At 42.6% G+C, this 21,475-nt stretch overlaps 1 protein-coding gene across 5 annotated transcripts; it reads right to left on the bottom strand.

Moving 5' to 3' along the window:
* Positions 1-1,684: 1,684 nt before the first annotated feature.
* rxrba (retinoid x receptor, beta a) lies at positions 1,685-20,772 on the bottom strand. Of its 5 annotated transcripts, none has more exons than XM_048229689.1 (14): positions 20,669-20,772; positions 19,893-20,045; positions 18,284-18,513; positions 15,347-15,373; positions 14,598-14,754; positions 14,117-14,296; positions 12,817-12,840; positions 11,861-12,021; positions 11,379-11,508; positions 10,461-10,593; positions 8,659-8,700; positions 7,468-7,559; positions 7,013-7,118; positions 1,685-6,630 (listed from the first exon to the last, which is right to left on the bottom strand). In XM_048229689.1, the coding sequence occupies exons 2-14, from the start codon at positions 19,906-19,908 to the stop codon at positions 6,483-6,485; spliced, it is 1,446 nt and encodes a 481-aa protein (XP_048085646.1). In that variant the 5' UTR covers positions 19,909-20,045; positions 20,669-20,772; the 3' UTR covers positions 1,685-6,482. The 5 variants fall into 5 exon arrangements, with proteins under 5 accessions (XP_048085646.1, XP_048085648.1, XP_048085647.1 ...); XM_048229691.1 differs by having other exon boundaries at positions 20,693-20,711; XM_048229690.1 differs by having other exon boundaries at positions 20,588-20,708.
* Positions 20,773-21,475: the final 703 nt, after the last annotated feature.

Here is a 21,475-nt window from a genome sequence, read left to right as displayed (position 1 = left end):
AGCTAAAATACAAAAAGGGATGAAGAAGAGAGATGTAGAGATACAACTAGAGGAATATTAAAATAACAAACAGTCATGATTGGAGTATTATCAATATCGTCTAATTTTATCCGCCTTGTGCTACAAGGTTAACTGTAGGCATTCACTGTAAAAACAGACTGGTTCCTCTTTTCCCATGTGACTTGCAACCCATCCTAACACAGAATCCATGTTTGAGAAAACTGCATTTCGCCATATTAAACTTGAAGATATGGTATCAAGGCTTACCTTCACTGAAGGGGCAACAAGCACAAAAAAACCCAGATTAAACATCTACAACTAGATGTCAACCGGAAGACAGTCTGGCTACAAGAAAAAGGAGAAGAATGCGTAGGCCTAGATGCTAGGGGGGCAATTAGGGCCTAAAATACATTTCTTCACAGTATGCCTATATACTGGAATGTACTGTTGACGACTCTATGAAAAATTGAATTAACATTGTACAATTGTACAACTACATTCTTGTTGATATTGTTGGCTTTCCGTTTTCGTGCACGAGCACAGAAGTCTTTTTTCAGCGTCAACCTGTAGTGTACCAACACAGAGAGACCTTTGTAACTGCTCCCTCTAGTGGCAGCTATCGAAACAACAGGCGCATCCTCTACAAAGCGCCAGTGTTCCGATCGTTTGGTGGACATTTAGGATTAGAGGTTGGACTTAAGTTCTCAGACTTTCAAGAACTCGTGGCACTTTTTCTACTGGGGAATGTTTTACTTTACATGAGAGTACAGAAAATAAATCGAAACACACGTAATTTGAAGATTTATTGAAGCACTATGATGCAACTCAAAATAGCCTCTGGCTATTTGCACCGTCCCATTGTCCAAAATGAATAGTTGTTGACGAGGGATTCGAAACCTGAGTTCACTGATCAATTCAGATCATTTTTTAGATATGGCCAATCATAGATTTTAGACTATTACTGTAAAACCGGTTAAAGTTTAAGGGGGGGGGACTCTGATTATGCCTAGCCTAATGTGTTCTCACTAGATAAAGCCACAAATCACACGTCCAAGGCCTATGCAGGGATGGCACTCCGAGCACAGGGTTCAGAAAATAGAGGGAGGAGAGTGAGGTGGAGGGAGAAAGAACTGTAGTCTACTTGCAGATACACTTAGCCCTCAGTTCACTGTGGGCCAGGGCAGGAGTGGCAGAAGGCCGGTGTGCGGTGTAGGTCCGACGTCTAGCTGTCTCCCGACCATGCTTTTCTAAGTGCGTGTGTGCCAGCACTCCCTCTCGTGGGTACCGCGGAGAAAGCAAGCCTGTGTGCTCACCCAGGGCCCGGGGGTCCTGCTGGACTGAACACAGTACCAACCTACTGGCCCACAAGGGGGATTCCGGTGACTAGATAGGCTTTTCTGAGCGAAGCTGATTTTTTTTTTTTATCAACAGGAATCAAACACGTTTGTGATTGTGGAGTAAAGTATGGCACATTTGGACTTAATTTTAACTAACTTTGAAATATAGTAGCCTTCTAAGGCTGGGACAAAATATTGTCAAGCTAAAGTAATGAAAGTTTTGAATGGGAAACAGACACTAACAGCGTGCAATATGATGAAAATAAGTAAAACCAGTTTCAAATTACAACAAATTCAAACTCCAGGATATCACATAGCCTAAAAAAAAAAAAAACATGACAAAAGAATACTGTATTAAAATCTTTACTCAGACATGATACATCAAACAGAAACAGTTTCAGAATTAATGACAAAAGAGAAATCATTTCTTTTTCACGTTCTTCCCCCAAAACACACAAAAATATTCAATCATTTCCACATTTATGCTGGAGTCAGAGAGAGATATACGAAGTGGACAAAAAAAAAAAAAAAAAAAAGAGAAACAGAAAAAAGAAGCGACTCTCCCACTGGACATAAGGGTTCTTGCGCATGTAATACTCCTGGAGACACACGGATGTGAAAGCACAGGTAGTGGAAGCCGCCAGACAGACAAAGAAGCAGTGTCGTTTTTTCCTTTCTTAATTTTATTTTTGTGTGGGAGACAAAAGAGAAGAAAAATTGCTATGCCTAAAGTAAAACCAAACAAAAAGATAACAAATAGTACTTTTTTTTCTTATTCGATTAACATTAAACTATCAATACCTGCTCAAGAGTCCGTCTCACCCTATGCAAATAAGGTGTATCGATCTTTGCCTCTGAAAAGATAAATCACGCCCAATAAGGGGTGGGGCTCTCCTGCCCCACCCCTTCTCAAGTTCATTCCTGGCGAGGGGTCACTCTTTAGAGGTGTGGCTCTTGTGGTGCACCTTTAGGTTCTGAATAGAATCATTCATATTCACAATTTTCTTCTCTTTTTTCATTTTTTTTTTTTAAAAGATAAGAGTCCAACACACTCTGGCACAGTGCACCCCATCGCTGTGTACACATAAACACACTCTTTAAGTTTTTTTTTTTTTTTTTTTTTTTGTGACAGACACAGTCAAGACAAGTAAGGTCCCAGCCACCACCTAAAACTCTACACCTTGGCATAGGTGGTGCAGGGATCCACAATGTCGTGCATATTCTCACAGGCCAGGGGGGCCTAACTCTTCTGGCATTCTGCAGAGGAGCAGAAAATAAAAGAAAGACATACAAACAAAAAAAAGCACCCAGGGTATTTGGAAGAGAGGGCACCAGTTGGAGCTCTCCTCCACCTGAATCTCCATGACCCCCCCCCGCCCCTCTCTCTGCTTTATGGAGCTTCACATCTATGAAGAGGGGATGGGGAGGGGGTGGGGATGGGGTGGGTGTGACTGCTCAGCTGCACAGCCAGGCCCACAGATACAAGCAAGCTTAAGGTTTGTCCCTTCCCTGCCCTCCCTCCCTCCCTCAAAGTTTGCATCATCTGTTTTGGCAGTGTTGTTGTCCTGTAAGGTGGAAAGAGAGTTGGGGAGGAAAGACACAAACAAAACTAGTGGGAATTTTTGTTCGTTGCTATTGGGCGCTCCAGCTCCATAAATAAGCATTGCGTCACATTAACCAGCTTGGCGTTTTTGACCAATCTTTTTTTCCTTTTCTTTTCGAAGCATGATTAAAAACATATAAATATAGACACGTGTGCATGGAAAAGGGTGTGAGGCTGGATGGTAAGTCTCTGTGCATAGACCTCAAGCTCGGGCACGCCTAGCAGTCCTCGACAGCGCAACATCACCCACTGCAACAGGGGGCGCCACAATCGAACGGCTGCTGCAACTCAGACAAGGTCTGAGCTGACGTCATCAACCTGTGGGCATCTTCTCTTCCCATGCTCTACCCAAATGAACACCAACCATCCTGCCCCGCTGCCACTCCCAAATACCTATGCTCAACACAAGTCGTTCAATTTGCCAAAGGGCCTGGTTCCACACAGATAAAAGCCCACTAATTGCTGAAATAAAAAAAAAAAAAAAAAAAAAAAAAACTCATGACTGAGTACCCACTGGTAAAAAAAAAAAAAAAAAAAACCAAACCAAACAAACGACATACATATATCACAAAACAAGAGCCTCGCCCAATTAAGGGAACCTCCTCTGTAACATCAGATAGATTTGGAGGGAGGCTCCCAATCACACATACTGAGTAATGATGGATCCAGTTTACTGTGACAACGGGAAAGGACATCAGTTTCAGGACCTCTGTCCCACTGAACGGCAGGATGTCAAACCAGCTCCAAACACAACTATCAACAAAAAGACTTTCATCACCTATAATAACCAGCAGTGTGCCTGATAACAGTGGGGAAGCTTTCTCAGCGACAGAGAATTCCTGGAACACAGACCATGCAGAATTGACTTGGAACATCAGGTAAGTCCAAATACTCACGCAGGAGATGCAATAGGAAGTTGTTGCCGAGCCCCTTATACATTCACAACCTAAAAACTCAACCACACACCACCACAACTGCTTCTTTTCACCTGTCAATTACAGCACTCGCATCCAGAAGCACAGGTGCTTTTACCTTCAAAACGGCAAATCACCAACCTAGCCAGTTCATGTGATGGAATCTGCCTCTTGCATTCAATACCTAAAAGACCTCACCACACCCCCTTCCAGTGATAAGATATATGCCTTTAAATATTTCTGCTCAGTAGAATTTGCAATTACAATGAAGACAGCCTGAGACTGACTGTTTACTTGCATACAATATGAAAGTGTGACTGTGTGTGTGTGTGTGAGCAATTGTAACGGACATGTGTGCCTGCTTGAACTTGTTTCTGGAATTAGCACCAAAGTAACCCCATGGCCAACCAGTTTCATCTATCAATACTCCTCTGTCTTAAATTATCACAGATTTTGATGCATCTTTGATTCATGTAAATACAACCATGTCGTCTTTCAGTGATCTATCCGGTGCTCTAAAAAAGTGAATAAAAGATCACAATATAAGCACCAGCACTCCACGATGGGTCTAAACTCAGCAAGGGAGACAACTAAATTGTCTGAGCTGGTCTACAACTATCATCTTTATAGAATTCAACCACTTATAAACATGAACCTCAAAACCTACAGTCTATTGGGACGTGTGTGTGCGGTGAACAACTGTGTCTTCATTTGTTTGCATAAATTGTGCACCATTATGCACGTGAGTATCATCTACTCCTACCGAATGCATAGACAGTCGTTGCTGCTGATCGTGCCTTAACTGATGGGACGAGCTTCAAGAAACCACCCGATCCAGATGTGATTACAACGGAAACCATGGCTGACGTAACGGAAAGAAACTCCACCGGCCTCTGTTCTGCAGGCCAGAGTATGGAGCAAAGTTGATTCTCAGGATACATTGGCTATGCTACAAGGTGAGGGGCAGCAAGCTGTCGTAAAACTAACCTGTCACAGCACTAACATGGGGTCAAACGTGGGGCCACTCAAGAGTAGTGCACCGGTAGGAATGGAATGTATGTCAAGCAACTAAATGTGTCCTGCAATAGAACTCCATCCAACATGGCTGCTAGACTGCACTGTCTTGGAAGAGAGACTCTGAGTCCAGAGTCCTGAACCGACAAAATTTACACCGCCATTTTAGCATGCAGACAAGGATGTGTCCATATGTAAGGAGGTTGGTTCCTCTTCAGTTTGTGATGCAACAGTAAAATCTTCACAGAGGAACTTTCTCTCTCTCTCTCTCTTCGCCAAGAGTTAAAAGAGAACCAAGTGATGTGACTCATCACAGAAACATGGAAGAGATGCTGGATGTTTGGGGATTACAGTGTCAAAGGTCAAGGTTTTCTGCGATACATATCTCTCCTGGATGTTAGAGTTAAGAAGTCCAGAACTGTGTATTGAGTACATAACGGTTGGTGGTGGTGAGAACTGATAAACGTGTGTGGAGAACAGCACATGATCATGGGAGAAAAAGCTTGCATATGGTGCGAAAAAAGAAAAATGGCTCTCGGTAACAAGGCTCAATTAAAAATGAAAAAGAAACAAACAAAAAAAAACAAAACACAGAACAAGATTTGTCCGCCCCATCCATGCGCAGACATGAAGCAAACTCATGTCCAGCCTTTAAAAAAAAAAAAATCCTTAACAGCACACCATTTCCAAATAGTCAAAGTCAAAAACCTTAGCTTTGCGTTTTGTTCGGGGCCAACCAAAGCGCAACCCTGATTTTTTTTTTTTTTCACTGCCTTTAAAAACAGGTTTCGCCTCATTTCATGAGTACAGTACTTAGAAAATATTCATTCAAAGTTAAAGCCTGAACATTGCATGTACGCAGCGGTCACGTTCTGGTCACGTCCAGATTCGATAGCGGCCAGGTCGGGCCAGTCAGCGTCAGATGTACCCCGGCCAATAGGAGTTCAGAGGAGAGGTCAAGCAATCGTCCAATGCAAATTCATTCCCCCCTGAGAGCAGGGCTTCGGGGGTTTTAACCCAAAAGTCCAACAAACCGTCCAGAAAGGAAAGAAAAAGAAGGAAACTGAGCATAATTTTTGTATGCTCATGTAACACACAGGGTTACAGGGGGCTGGATTTATCCAGCGATTTCCTCAGGAGGCTCTCAAACAGTAATCTAAAGGTAAAAGGAAAAAAATAAGCAAAGTTTGTGGTGTACTTGGAACTATAGGTACATTCTTTAAAAAAAAAAAAAGGTTTCTGTGTGTATTAACTTCACATACTATTTCAGTTCAGGAGGAAACAAAAGTGATTTTTTTTTTGTCTGCTTTTTTTCTTTTTTCGACAGTGTTGGGTCTTTCTCTGGGGCAATACCAACTTAGGGGGAAAAGGAGAGAGAGAGAGAGAGAGAGAGAGAGAGAGAGAGAGAGAGAGAGAGAGAGAGAGAGAGAGAGAGAGAGAGAGAGAGACGGATGACAGAGGGATGCAGACGGGGAAAGACAGAAGAGAAAGAGGAGCGGAGTAGGATGTGAGTGGAACTCTTTTAACCAGCGGCCTCGGTGAGGTCCACAGGCGGGCAGGGTGCCGGGTAGCCCTGGTGAGAAGGTGGATGAAGCCGGACAGGGTCAGGCCGGTTTAGGTGAGCTGATGCGGAGCCTCCAGCATCTCCATCAGGAAAGTGTCGATGGGGGTGTCACCAATCAGTTTGAAGAAGAACAGGTGTTCCAGACACTTCAGACCAATGGAGCGCAAGGCTGGCAGTCGGAGGAGGAGCTTAGCAAACCTGAGGGAGGGGGTAGGGGGCTTTCTTTAGTCTGACAAATTAACCGTGAGATAGGCAAAGTATTCAGTGAGTCAGTGTCCAACTCTGGAAATTTGTGTTTGTGTGCTTCAGGTCAGGTAAGTATGATGATGATTGTAGCAATGTAACAATTAACATGAGAAGAGAGGCTTAAAACACACCTCAAATTTAAAATCTTGATTAAATGACAAAAACAAAATTCTATACTGAGATTCAGGAAGCATTTCAATTTCTCTAAAACACCAACTGGTCCAAAACAGATCTCGATTGTATTACCTATTCTAACATGATGCCATACATATCAGTAGAAGCAATAATTCTGTTATGCAACACAGAAGCTGCTGGGTGGGTGTGAGGTCCTTACCTGCCCTGCTGCTCAGGGTATCTCTGTTTACAGTAGGCCTCCAGGGACGCATAGACTTTCTCTCTCAGCAACTCTACTTCACTGGGGCTGGACAAGCCTTTTGCATCTGAGTACACACACACACACACACACACACGTAGAAACATTTGTAAGAACTCAGTGGAATGGTTTAAATGTGATTATAAGAGGATACAGATAGCAGAAACCTGCATTCTCACCTCTTAATGTTAGCTATCAAAAGTCCCAATTTTACACAAATACACAAAATTCTTGGCAAACTAATGAGAAAAGCAACAGAGCAAGTTATGGTCTAAAACATAACAAGCTGTCTTCATGGTATGGTTGTCATTTGTACAAAATGTGTTCTGTCTCCAACATATTAAAATCATCACATATAACTCAAATATAACATTTATAAGACTAAACATCAGATGGATGGGAGGGAGGTGCGGCACCTGGGTTGAAGAGAATGATGGCGCGCAGGCAGCCCAGCTCAGTCTTGTCCATCTGCATGTCACGCATCTTACTCACCAGCTCTGTGAGCACCCTGCAGCGCCGACCAGGAGAGGAGAGAGAGAGAGAGAGAGAGAGAGAGAAAAGAGGGAGAGAGAGAGAGAGAGAGAGAGAGAGAGAGAGAGAGAGAGGGCAGGACAGAGAGGGAAAGGGGGGAGTGAGGAGAGGAGGTCAGGGTTAGTGGGACATCATCTTTCACCAGCGACACTTTTAACACATTCCATTCAGCCAAGGAAAGACGATTGCTCACTTTTTTAAATCATATTTATTTACCTGTTTTTTCTAACTCATTTAACCCTGCCCTAAGCAATTTTACAACCAAAATGAAGTATATTGTAATTAAATTAGTAAGTAAATATAAAGTAAAGGGAAGCAATAAAGCAGACTCAATTATGCATGTGAAATAAACAACCATATCTGACCACCACTTACACTCTTTTGGTATCCATCAGCATCAACAGAAAAACCTCAAAACCCCAGAACAGAATATTCACAACCTCACTCAGCTGACAATCTTGGAAATCACATACATCCAAATAGGAATAAACCTGCTATACTGGGAAAGGAAAATCTTATAGTTTCAATTAATTACACCCCATGCATTTTGTGACACTCTACCAGAAGAAAAAGTACATATCGTTCCACTGGCACTGTAAGAATGCTGTCTCATTTGACAAGAAAAATACAGTAAACTGCCATATTAACCACAGACCTCTAAAGTTTGCCTACCAAAAGCACCCAAGCTGCCATGTTTGCCCATATGAGGAAATCCAGATCTCCTTATATGGTCAAAGATGGTACCTAGATCTCCGTATATGGTCAAAGATGGCACATTTTGGGTCTTTTTGTAGACAAAAGGTCTGCATGATCTACAAAGGTCTTATGAGGTCTTATGTCTCTATGTAACCATTATCTGTGAATGTCCATGTTTCAAAGGATAGTGAGCCTGCTAACTCCTGGCTTTAGCGAACACATCGCTGACATGGCAGGGACACATAGCGGAAAATACACACATGTAGACACAGAGAAAACATCCCTATACCTCAGAAAAAACAGGCTCTGTCACCATAACATCACTCTGGGTCAAGAAAAGGCTGTGCTGTTTGTGTCGTCGTACGGTGTTGTGACATTACCTGTCGAATATGGCCCGAACCTCAGCATTGTGCGCATTCTCCCTGTGTGTTCAATCACAATGTGTTATTACAATGCCATTACACAGTTACATTGTTATTACAATGGTTGCCAGTAGATTCAGATTCAGACTCCCTGCGCACTTTTTTAGGTTATCTTTTTTTGGAGGCCTGATTGTAAGGAGTAACAAGCTACAGGCTCTTGTTTATAGTGGGGGGTGGGGGAGGGGGGGTAGGGGTGGGGAGGACATAAAAGCACAAAGCATGTTGGAATGATTCACCTTCTGGAGGGTGGAGCAGGCCTTAAGACGGGACATTGTTTAACAATCACCCTCAGAGAGATCTGATTTGCCTCTACACAAATAGCACACACAACTATGGATGCTTCAAATCGGAAGGGAACTACAAATTTGCACAGTTTACAAACATTTTAAAATCAAGGCATTGATCATCGGGACCTGAAGGCAATACTGTTAATGGGGGAAGTAATGTTCCCTCCAGAATGTAACATGGAGACTTGATTAAGTTGCTGAAAGTGACAAAGTCTCAGGTCAGGGTTGCTGGAATAGGACATGAAGAGCTTTTATAGCAGCATTTTAATCCAATCAGCACAATGGGTTAAAGGTCATTTGAGAAAGCATGAGCCAATGAGAGCATAGCAGGAAGCAGAGGCATGATAGGTGAGAGGACAAACATCCATCAAGAGCAAATCAGTAAGGAGCTGAACTTGAGAATACAATCTGGTGTTTTAGGTCAAATTGCCTACTTTTTTTTTATTGTTTTGCGCTAAAATACTGTACAGGAGCATGTGAAAAATGTATGAGTTAAAAAATGTGCAAACATCAACATCACAATGAGACTGACTGAAAACTGTCTCTGGAAACAACAGCCTGCAACCAGTTATTCCCAGACTTGGTTGGGTGGGAAATGGAGTCTTGCAACCAACCCCACAGTGATAATGATCTTTAGTCATGAATAACAATGTAATTGCTGTGTAATAAACAGCGAATTAACACTTAGTGATTATCCCGTGGGCAGTAACAGACACCATCAATATTGGCACCTGTCTATACGAGGAGGACTATGACATTTGGAATGAGTGTGAGAGGATTTGCCTGCCTGACGCCTGACCAGTATGTGTGTGTGTGTAAGAGAGTCTCTGTTTTGTGTATGCATGTTTGTGGGTGAGGACAGCATTAGTTGCCTGTATTCTGACATGCATTGAGAGTCTACCATTACACAGAGAGAGCTGCAATGGCATAAGCCTCAGCCCAGATGGAGACCCAGACACAAGCCTGCAGAGCCTGTTGGCAGAGGACCTCTTTCGTCATCCAACCCCGCCCACCAACTCGCCCTCCCATCCACCCCATCCAGATCCCAAAGCCCTTTCGTCCGTCAGCACCTTCAGGTGGTGGAGAGAGGTATGGCATCACCGCACTCAGACAATACAACTCAAATTGCACAACAGATAATGACATTATAAATTAAGGTTAGTGCTTTTCAGTGATTTAAGTCTTCACCTAATCAATCTCTTTTACATATAAAACATTTTTTTTATGATACTGCAGCATGTTATTTTCTGCAGTCTAGAAATTCAACACATATCTTTACTATAGAATCTTCTTTTGCAATTATCCACTTAATTATTTAACTAAATAAAAACAAAAATAAAGTATAGGTCTCAAATTGGTGTAGTAAAACCAAGCTGCTAAGGCTGGTGTTTCTATGTGCCTGTGTGAGTATAATCAAAGATGATAATTAGTGTTTTGTGTGTGTGTGTGTGTGTGTGTGTCTGTGTGTGTTACCTGTCAAAGATGGCCCCTACGCCTGCGCTGTGGGCACTGTTCCTGTGCACGTGGAGGCCAGTGGCCAGCAGGATGCCGTCCTTCACAGTGATGGAACGGTGAGAGAAGGAGGCAATCAGGAGCTCGTTCCAACCTGATGGAGAGGAGATAGAGAGAAGACAGAGAGAGAGAGAGAGAGAGAGAGAGAGAGAGAGAGAGAGAGAGAGAGAGAGAGAGAGAGAGAGAGAGAGACAAAGAGGAAAAAGGTTGAGAAACATGCAGAGACAGATGGGTGTAACAGACAAATGAGGCGCTCAAACAATGGCACTGATGAGATCGGAGACAATGAGCAATAGGCTTGTTTGAATTGATGTAGCCGCCTGCAGCCGTCTTAAGCTGACTGCGTAACGTGATTATTTCTGAGATTCTGATACGTTTTGAACCCGGCATTGTGCATACGTCATGCAGTCAGCTACAGACCACTGCAGGCAGCTACATCAAGTCGAATTATCAGTGTTTGAGGAATCTGCAATACAAACACACAAGGGGCTTCCGCAGTTCAGTGCGCGGACATTCACACTGCAGCGGTAGAGTTTGTGCTTAATGGGCGCCATCTTGTGTTGCTCTGCTCCTCTGCACAATCTGAAACCAGCCACTTACTATGGGCCTAAGGCAACACATCTTACTTTAGCAGACCTGATATACCCTCTGATAAGATACAACCACTCTACAGCTCCCTGAAAACTCCAAGAGTTCCCTTTGTCTAAAGGCTAGGCAATGGTTGTACTTCTAGATTGAAGGACAAATTAGAAGGCAACTGGCCTAAACACATTAAACAGAAAAAACTGTGGTTACTGGTAAAGTATATCCGAGCAAAGAAATCTATATCTAAATGACCAAATGGTTTCCAGGATGTATGTAAACAATGAGTGGCCATACCAGCGCGCAGCAGGATGACCTGGTCGTCCAGGGCCAGTTCAGAGAAGTGGGGGATCCTCTTGGCCCACTCCACCAGCGTGAAGAGCTGCTTGTCAGCCGCCTGGCAGATGTTGGTGACTGGGTCGTTGGGCTAAAGAAGGAGGAAAGGTCACAGATGAAAACTTGTCCAAAATAGTTTTCGACAAGCTTTATCTAAAATCTAGTAGAGAGCGAAGACAAAAAAGTGACAATGTGAAGCAATAAAAGGCTGCATAATATGGGCTAGTCAATTAAATATCTTGGTGCAAAGAGCATGAGACAATGGAAAACATGGCATACATGGCCATAGTGCACAATGCAAACCCTACTTAAACTATCAACTTCCAAAGTGACGCAACACCATATTACAAGAAGGTACGTGAGATATGTGATATGAGGTGCATGCATTTACACACACACACACACACACACACACACACACACACACACACACACACACTTACAGAGCTTCCCCCGGAGCTCCCATCGGCGTGCAGTTCAGTCTTCTGTTCGACGGCCATCTCGGCATCCAGAATCTTCTCCACGGGCATCTCCTCGTTGGCAGCGGTGGTGGACTCCACGTCGCCTTCCCGCTCCTTGTTTCTCTGTCGCTCCTCTTGAACGGCTGCAGCGCACCATGGAGAGCAGGAGCAATGGAGAGAGCAAGGAGGTGGGGAAAAAAAAGAGCGATAGAAAAAAGAAAACGCAAAGAAATGGAAGCGAGTGAAAGTGCCAGGAGGGGGGAGGAAAAGAAAGGGGGGTTTGAAGTGTTGAAAGAGAGAGAGAAAGAAAGAAAAGAAAGAAAGAAAGAAAGAAAGAAAGAAAGAAAGTGAGAGGGAGGGACAGTGAAGAAGAAGGGAATGACAGGGACAACGAGGGAATGGAGCGGCGAAAAAAATAGAATAGAGAAAAAGACGAGAAAGGCCAGAGAACGAGAGAGAAACAACACAGAGAGAGAGAGAAAAAAATACAAATACGTGTGCCTCCTGGTTAGTTCTTGACACACTTGAGCATGCCTCTTAAACTACCACTGCAGTACAAATGAGCAGAAATGGAACAGGGCCACTAAAGTGAGCATTTACAGATGTAGCCATTTTTTAGACTTAAACTGAAATAATTTTGTCAAAGCTAAAGTCATCTTAAGAACATCAGGCAATAGTATGGGTTATCTTGAGAAATGTATTCATCCACTATATGTGGTCCATTTCTGACCATCAGTTATGAACTAATGGCTTTCTACTATCTACATACATATCCCTTATTTCTCTCACTGACACACAAACACATATCAAAGCCCACAGCACGTCTGAACAACACACACACACACACACACACACACACACACACACTGAACACTCACGCCCACCCGCACGCACACACACACGCACACACACCCTCCCCTCCCCCCCTTTCTCCTTACATCGCTGTCGTTCATCTTGGACCACTACAGAAGGAGAGGGAGGGAGAGAGAGAGAACGGGAGGAAACAAAAGAGGGAGAGAGGAGGGAAAGGGGTTAGTGTTTACAAGGCTCTCCCTCCCTCTCTCCACTCCTTACCTCACTTATTCTACCAGTTCCCTTTACTGCTTAGCAAACACTAGACACCTTAAACCCCCCCGCACACAGAAAGCAGTAGATTTTCAAACGTTACACTACAGAAAACAGCAAACAGTTACCTACCAACGCCATAGGGGCATGCACAGAGCGTCCTTCAGGGGTGGGGCCTCAGTCTTATTCCAGGTGAAGTGTATCACCGAAAATGCAAGCAAATGCATTTGTTTCTACCAGATGAGCGCATACATTAACGGCAGCTCAAAGGGCCCTTCTGCTTCGTCAGGACACGGCGCAAAGAACGCCACATATGGAGGAGTCTATCTGTGCACGACCCTACAGCCTTCTAATCAAATTTAACTGCTAGCATTTATCTTTAAAAGTCATTAAGTATGGTCATGTACACGTCTTTTAGCTTTACGGTACCGTTTAGTCCTCAGAATGACTATAATGGGCAGTACAGAAAAAGACAAGTCCTTTCACTACATTACTGAGGAGTTAAGTGACAGAGGCCATTGCAGGAAATGGTCAATGGCATCCAACTAGACAAACAACAGTGAGGTGTGCCCGCTCTCTTTCTCTCCTCCCTCTGAACACAATGGCTGGAGGGAGTGTGTCCATGTACATGTGTGACTGCAAGAGGAATTTGTACCATGTTTCCCCCACCATATGAAAGTAAAGCTTGTAAATGAGTGCACATGACTCCGAATCTGTTCTGTAGTAGTTTTGTTGATGGTGATTTATGTCTGGGTGTGTTTCGTCTGTTTGAAGTTAATTTATTCTCTTCTTCAAACAGATGTGAACTAGCCTCTAGCATGTGCAAATTTGGATTGCAACCAGGGGAAGCGTTCCACATTCCCCACTAGGAATCATCCTGTTTTATATCATCTGAGAGAGGCAAACCATCTTTGGTATGTAGACCGTCTCCTCTGTCTCTGTCTATTGACAGTGACTCACTACTGATCTTCCCTTTTCTTTAAACAACAGCCTTTGTGATGTTTTGTGTGAGAGTGCAAGTAAGGTGAGGTGTATCCAGGCAGATGAATAGTGTCTGGCTTAGAGGCAACACACACAGCTCCAGTTCTTTCACCTGATCAATGTGAGTGTGAAAGTGTGTTTGTGTCTGTGTGTGTGTGTGTGTGTGTGTGTGTGTGTGCCGGGCAAACCTACCTTCTCTCTTCATGCCCATGGCCAGGCACTTCTGGTAGCGGCAGTACTGGCAGCGATTGCGCTGGCGCTTGTCCACCATGCAGTCCTTGTTGTCGCGGCAGGTGTAGCTCAGGTCTTTCCTCACCGTGCGCTTGAAGAAGCCTTTGCAGCCCTCACAGCTGTACACTCCATAGTGTTTACCTGGGGAGAGAGAGAGAGAGAGAGAGGGAGCAAAGAAAAAGAGAAGTAGAAATAGAAGTAGAAGAACAGTCAGACAGTTATGAAGGGAGGGAGGAAATGAGGAAAACATAAAAAGGAAAATACCATAGGGGAAGGGAAGGCAAAAGTAAAATAAATCAAAAACACACAAAATTAGTGACAGAATAAAGCAGGTAATTAAGTAGGTCATGTCAGAAAAACAAACTAGAGGGTGGTGAAGCACAGCACACATGCACGCACGCACGCACGCACGCACACACACACACACACAGCAGGGGCTCACCGGAGGAGCGGTCACCGCAGATGGCGCACAGGCGCTTCTGGGACATCATTGGCCCCCCGGGGCTGTTGGCCGACAGAGCCTTAAGGCCGAAGGGGGGCTTTACATCGTCTGAGCTGCTGACCGCGTGCAGGCCCGACATGGACACCGTGGAGTTGATCTGGGGGGAAAGACGGAGAACAGAAGGGAAGAGGGGGTGGGGGAGGGGTGGGGAAAAACACAGAAATGGAGAAAGATGATTAGGGGAGAAAGAAAGGGTGGAAGAAAGAGAATAAAAAAAGATGACGATTTGGGTTGGGAGAGAGGACAATGGGAAATGTTAGCAAATAACAAGAACACAACAACAAATAATCAATCAAACACAGCATGTTGCTTAAGACATGTGGCTACCATTCACATCACTGTGTCAAATCATAGATCACTGATTTAAAGGGCCATCATGCAATCTGATTTGGAAGTAGGGCAGTTATTGAGGCAAGCAGGAGTAAATTCATTAACCACTTCTTTCACTCAATCATTATTATTGTTCTTCAGTTCATTGGTACAGAGAACAGTCCAGGACTCTGCAGAAGCAAACATCTGATTACAAACGGTGCAGTGTCATCCATCACCCCGTTAAAGCAGGTTAAGTCTCAATAATTCTACGATTTCCTGATTGGTTTACGAGGTTAGAGAAGGCAGCCATTGCAAAGACAGACGGAGAGACAGAGTGAGAGAGAGAGAGAGAAAGAGCGAGAGAGTAACTATCTCACCTCTGAACTTCTTGTATAGATACTCATCTGTGAACGCAGAAAGAAAAGGATGAGGTGGAAGGCAGAGAAAGAGGAAGAGAGGAAGTAGTGGGGTGGGGCAGGGCAATTTACAGACACCTACGTACACTGGATTAAGTTTATAGTGAGCTACTGTAGATATTATTTAGCCTTTAATCTCCTCTACAAGACCTTTCTTGAAGACACTAAGTCTTGGGGTGGGGGAAGCTACAAGAGGTCAAGGAAACATTCTGTGCATGTTATTTACAGTGCATTCAGAAAGTATTCAGGACATCTTTAGTAGTGTAAAGGCCAGTGCACCCTGATTACATCCCTGATAAGAACATGATCTAGTGTTCAACACAAGTGATCACCTTGGAGACACATGCTAAACACAGTGATGCGTTGTGGCAGTCCATTTGTGATCGGATCATTCAAAATGCATTTCAAAACCATTTGTAAAAAGGGTCAAAAATGATCAGAAATGGGTAGCATTTGAGCTAATTTTCAAGTGACAAAGCTAACGGTCTGCATATTTACACCAGTCGAATGTTTCAGTTTTTCCCTCTAAATAAATTTGTAAAAAAAAAATCTAAATCCTGATTTCACTTTGCCATAATGGTTTAATTCAAACGCTTCAGAATAAGGCTGCAATGTGTCAAAATGTGAATAAGTGAGGGCGTCTGAAAACCCTCTGAATGCACTGTACCCGTATATTTCACATGAACCAATATCCTACATACAACACATATATGACAGGGCTGTATCATCTCTGACTATCATCACGTGCAATGTCTGAGTGGAGCTAAAATTCTGAAATGTGACCTATTCATATTAGTTTAGATGTTAAAAATTAACAGTTTCTGAGGGAAACCTGAAGTCACTTCTACAAAACTTTGGAACTCTCAAGGCTTACTTTAAACAAACAACATGTAACAGAGATCTCAACAAGATATTAACATCTTGAAAAGTTCTAATTCCTAATAGTTTGGTAAATCCTTACTAAGAATGTGTAGTTTGACAAAGCTTTGCCCACATTTCTACACATACGCAAAACTGGGACACAGCCAGCCTTTTCATCGCCCTTGCCTTCGGGCCAAATGTTGATGGTAAATAAAGTTATTTATTTTGAGTTGGCCGTTTCGGAAGAGTTTCTCCGAAAGTGATCGTGTCAATATTGGGACGGCACAGAGAACGTTAAACTCAAATAACACTTGTAACCTCTTTGAATATGATGCACAATAACACTTCACTCAACAACTGGTTACATCTGACCTTTCCTATTCAATAGCCTGTAAATCAATTGCTCAATTAAGGCTTGAATCACAGCACTGCTATTCTGCCTCCAAAAAAAACATGCATACATACATGATTCCCTCTTGCTGCCTTGCTACAGAGAATGCTATTAACAAATGAAGTAGGTCAAGCATCATAGTTACTGTTCTTATGCTATGGATAGTTAGGAAATAAAATATACTGCTTAAGAGACATCCATTTATGTGGTAGTTGACATTGATAAAACCTTAAGACTAAATGCATGCAATTCGGGCTTTTTATCTTACATTGCCACAAACTAGTTATACAGGCAACTTCTTTTTCCCCTTGTGACTTGCATCTAGTGAATTGATCCATTTGGATATTTGTCCACATGTATTGTGTGTTTTCCGTGCAACTACATTCAAATGTGTATTGTAGAGGTGCAGAGAGGCAGAGAAATACACTAGCCAGTCAGCGAACACTGCTGTAATGGTGCTCCATCATCCATAAATATCCGGGTCAAAGAATAGGGAAGATGGTGGCCCTCAGTGTCTAAGGACGCACGCATAACATGAGCTAACACGCTGTCAAAACACACTCCATCAACAGTCAAGCAGTAATTTACTAAGACAGTTCAGTACATGGGCCCTTGATGGGTAAAGTGCAAGTGATATTTGTCCTTATGATCTTAGGAGATTTTGCCTAGGCCTAGTTATTACATTAGCCTCTGTTGGATTTCGCACTTAAATTGAGACTGAAAACATATGAAATTACCTCTTATATTGGTTACTCTCAAGTTTTGAATTACTTTTTAAAGGATGCACTAGCCTTCCATTTGCATAACACTGGTAGTTTCCCTCAAAGTTCCCACTACCAGAACCTGTCATACCTGAACAGGCCTTTCACCATCAGACAACAATGGTTGGGTATAAAGAGAGACATTCCCAATTGAGTCAAGGGATTAACACCCTATGTCAAGACCAGAGTTGGCCCTGTATTTCTAACCTTGGACTCTCAGGGTAAAAGGGTGCCATGAGGTTGCTGCAATACATTCCAGAGGCGTGAGAGGGAGCATGTGACAGTCCTCAAGGACGAGCATGAGTGAATAGACTGAAACCACTGAAATAGTGTTCTCCTCAATTAAGGAATGTTTTAGGATACAACAATCTTTTTTTTTTTTAAAATATCTTTTAAGTAACTTTAGAATTAAAATATCTAAAGTTACTTTTACTAGGCAACAGGGCTTGAAAGATGAATAAGAAGTCTTTACATTATCTTTTGCCTGACTACTAGCAGTGACAGCTCTTGGCAATAGATCTTATGTCCCTCGAGCCAACAGATTTTGGAGATGTCAGAAAATATTAATAAAATGTTGGCATTAACACAGGTTTATATAAAACAAATACCTCAGGTCTACATTGAATCTGATGCAAACAAGTTTAGACAACACAAACACTGCCAAACTAGTATGGAGCACACACTGATTGGCCTCTCATTTTAAAATTGCACTGTCCTTGTAAAAAAAAGAGAGTACCTGTCTCAATTTAATTGGCAGTCAAGGTGAGAAAAGATTTAAAACAGATTGCTGTTCTAAAAGGGGGGATCTATGAGAATGGGAGAACTGACACTGAGTGGTATGGAGAGAGGAAAGGGAGCGATGGTGCGCGTAGAGACGAGACTTACCTGTGGGCTACTGATGGGACCATAGCCAACGGAGGGTGTGCCTGGGAGGCAGGGCGAGCCCATGGAGGAGCTGATGACTGAGAAGGGCGAGCCCATGCTGCTTATAGGGCTGTTCACCGCGGAGGTGATGGGCGGCAGAGACGTCATGGAAGCAGCCGAGGGACCCAATGGGGGCGAACGTTGTCCAGGGGGCGGAGACGACACAGACGAGCTGTCAGGGCTGCGGGAATCTGAAGTGGGCAGAGAGAGAGAGACAGGGAGCAGGGGGAGGGGCGGGGGAATGTTAAGCAAAGAGGGCAAGACAGATGAGGGCAAAGGGGAAAAAGCAGAGAAGGAAGGAAAGACCAGAGAGAAGAGTGGAGAGGGAGGGGAGGAAAGAGGAATATGCAAACGGATGAACCATGATGAAAAGTACCATTAACAAGGTACAGAACACAACAGAGAAAACAACAGGAACACGGTAGACAAATGCACTCACCAGAAGAACTATTGGTTATAAAACCTCAAAGGTTCTAGCAGCTCAGGCACCTTTGATTCATCATTAAGAGAGTACCAAACGTCTAACAAATATGCCTACATTTAGCAAACTATCTACACTTCCACTGTGCTGCTGCGCAGTGCAATGTGGAACAGTGTGCTATAACCAGAGAGGGTTAAAGCGGATCTTTGCTATAACTGAAAACATTGATGCACATGCACAAAGCACTTTCATAGTAAGAGTAACAACAACAATGATATTTTTGACAGAGGAGATAATACAAATGTCAGTGATAAACCCATCATAAATCATCAGACTAGTCATATGAATAGGGTTTTGTGAGATGTTTAGATTATGATGCCTTATGAGGACAGGTCTAGTTAGATTGTCTTTGCCAAAAACGTTAATGACAGCAAAAAAACGCCCACTGGGATTCGATTTGAAGGTAAATCACTATTGCAAAAGTTAGCCATCCAGCCAGCTATGACTGTTGCAACAGTCATTCAGACGGAGTACTTTGATTAGATTAAAGTTATTGATGCAGAGTATTTAGATAGATAGATAGATAGATAGATACTTTATTGATCCCCAAGGGGAAATTCAAGATTTCTGATTCGGTCTTCAATGGTGTCATATAACCCCTTCGTGTTATACCTAATGCAATATATTCATGATTACGGCGTCTGGGTGAAAACTGCATCACCATCACAATGGACTGTTCTTTGATAAACTAAGGCCGTAAAAACCTAAATCTCTTTGAAGTTTGGCAATAAACCTTGCAGACTGTGGTCTTTTATGGGTGCTCAATGTTAACAAACTTCTCAACTTTTGATAAGCAAGGCTATCATGGGAGGTTTGGTCACCACAATGTGGTTTAAAAAGGTTTACAACTGAGCATAGAAAGAAAAACACATAGGCTAGGTAAGATAACCTAAGTTATCTTAACACTGGCGAGAAAGATCTGCAGGAATGGGAGATAAACGTTAACGTTACCACGTTCGCTAAATTATTTAGCTGGCACAACTACTAAACCAGATAAAATGATGGATCATCCAGATGTATAAAAACCTGGACAAACACCGAACATTTCACTACAGATGTATTCATGTTTTAACCTTAAAAACACCTTACCTCTACTGTCGCCCATGACGAACTCCGATATCGCAGGCAGCTTTCTTACTTGTTGGGAGCCCAACTGACGTGCTTTTTGCCCTCCCAAGCACTTAACTCAAGACCGCGGACTTAGGCCCGGGCCGCTGGGGTCTGCTCAATCCAGCAATCCAACTAAAATTTGATAAAATATGGAAAAATATGTGAGCTATTTTTGAATCGTGCAAGATTAAACCATAGCACTACAATAAAAATCCATAAAATGCGTTCAATATTCCCGTAGTAAAATAATAAGCAAAAAAATAATATCGAGCAAATGTTATTGTGCTGCCAGCTAACTAGGCTATTGCTAGCATGCTAATACTTTAGTGTTGACGTTAGCTCAGTTCGCGACAAATAAATGTTGTCCTCCATCTATAAAGCCAGGTAAACAGACACAGCATATGTAATTTAAACCTCGACAAACCCACTACTCGCTTGGCTTTTGACTATAATGTAAAGCAGGTAACGATATTTAATTTTAGGCCTGAGCTAGGAAGGTGATTAACGTTAGTAAAAGCAAGAGCCCTATCTAGGCGGTTAGCTAGCTAGCATAGCAAGCAAGAGACAACAACAGACGGAAATATCGCACTCGCAAGGAACTCGTTAGCCACACAGAATAAACCGTTTTAAATACAAGAATTAACATTATGTGCCGCCATTGAAAATGCACCTACTAATATATTGACGTTATATACCCAATACTACAGTCTAGGTCCAAATTATGAAATGTAAGGCTACAAATATTCCTTTCCCACCTCCTCTATGACCCCAGCGCTTACTTCGTCGTCAATCCTTCCTCTCTGTAAAGGAAACTGTATTTACATGAGGTGCTTTAGAAACTGACGACATCTTGGCTCCCACAGAGAGGCACTGTGGAGCCAAAATGAATGAATAACCACAGATGTCTAAAGGTCTGGCTTAGACCTATGCAGTTTCTTGAGGGGTTTTGCACCAATAAGCCATGTAGCCAATTGTCGCCAATAGTCGTTTTGGGGGGGAGGAAATAAAGGCACAATAAATGCAGGGGATGGGTATGTCCATGCATTAATAATGGCTATGGAAGGGAGATGTAGCTGGATCATGTTAAACGCTTCAATAATATACATAAATATATATTAGTAGTATCTGGAATCTCCCTATAGAAATTAATTCCTGTCCCACCATCAGTAGTTTTAAATCAAATTTAAAGACCCATCTATTTTCTTTGGCCTATAATGTCCATTCATTTCTCCCCTTGTTTTTTTTTTTTTTTTTTAATCTTATTTCCATTTCTTTTCTGCATTATATTAACTGGCATCTAACTTTACTGTACATCTTTCTCTAGGCATATAGTAGTAGTAGTTTCAGTAACCATATGTTTTTTTTTTATCTACAATCATAATCTGTTTATTATTATTATTTTTATCATTTATGTCATTATTTGTCATTTATGTCATTATTTTTGTTTTTATTACTGTATTTATTTTATTTCTGAGCACCTTGGGTCAATTACATTGCGTTTAAGTGTGCTATATAAATAAATGACTTGACTTGACTACACAGAGGTAAACAAACAAACAAAC

Source organism: Alosa alosa, chromosome 20 (assembly GCF_017589495.1).
Source record: "Alosa alosa isolate M-15738 ecotype Scorff River chromosome 20, AALO_Geno_1.1, whole genome shotgun sequence".
Taxonomy (NCBI): Eukaryota; Metazoa; Chordata; class Actinopteri; order Clupeiformes; family Clupeidae; genus Alosa; species Alosa alosa.
This window is presented reverse-complemented; position numbering and strand designations above follow the sequence as displayed.

What these genes read in the sequence shown, in the direction of transcription:
- rxrba (XM_048229689.1), bottom strand. An exon ending in GTTCGGGCCATATTCGACAG is followed by an intron (nt 7,560 to 8,658) that starts GTAATGTCACAA and finishes TCGGCGCTGCAG; the next exon opens with GGTGCTCACAGAGCTGGTGA. An exon ending in TACCCTGAGCAGCAGGGCAG is followed by an intron (nt 6,631 to 7,012) that starts GTAAGGACCTCA and finishes CCCCTCCCTCAG; the next exon opens with GTTTGCTAAGCTCCTCCTCC.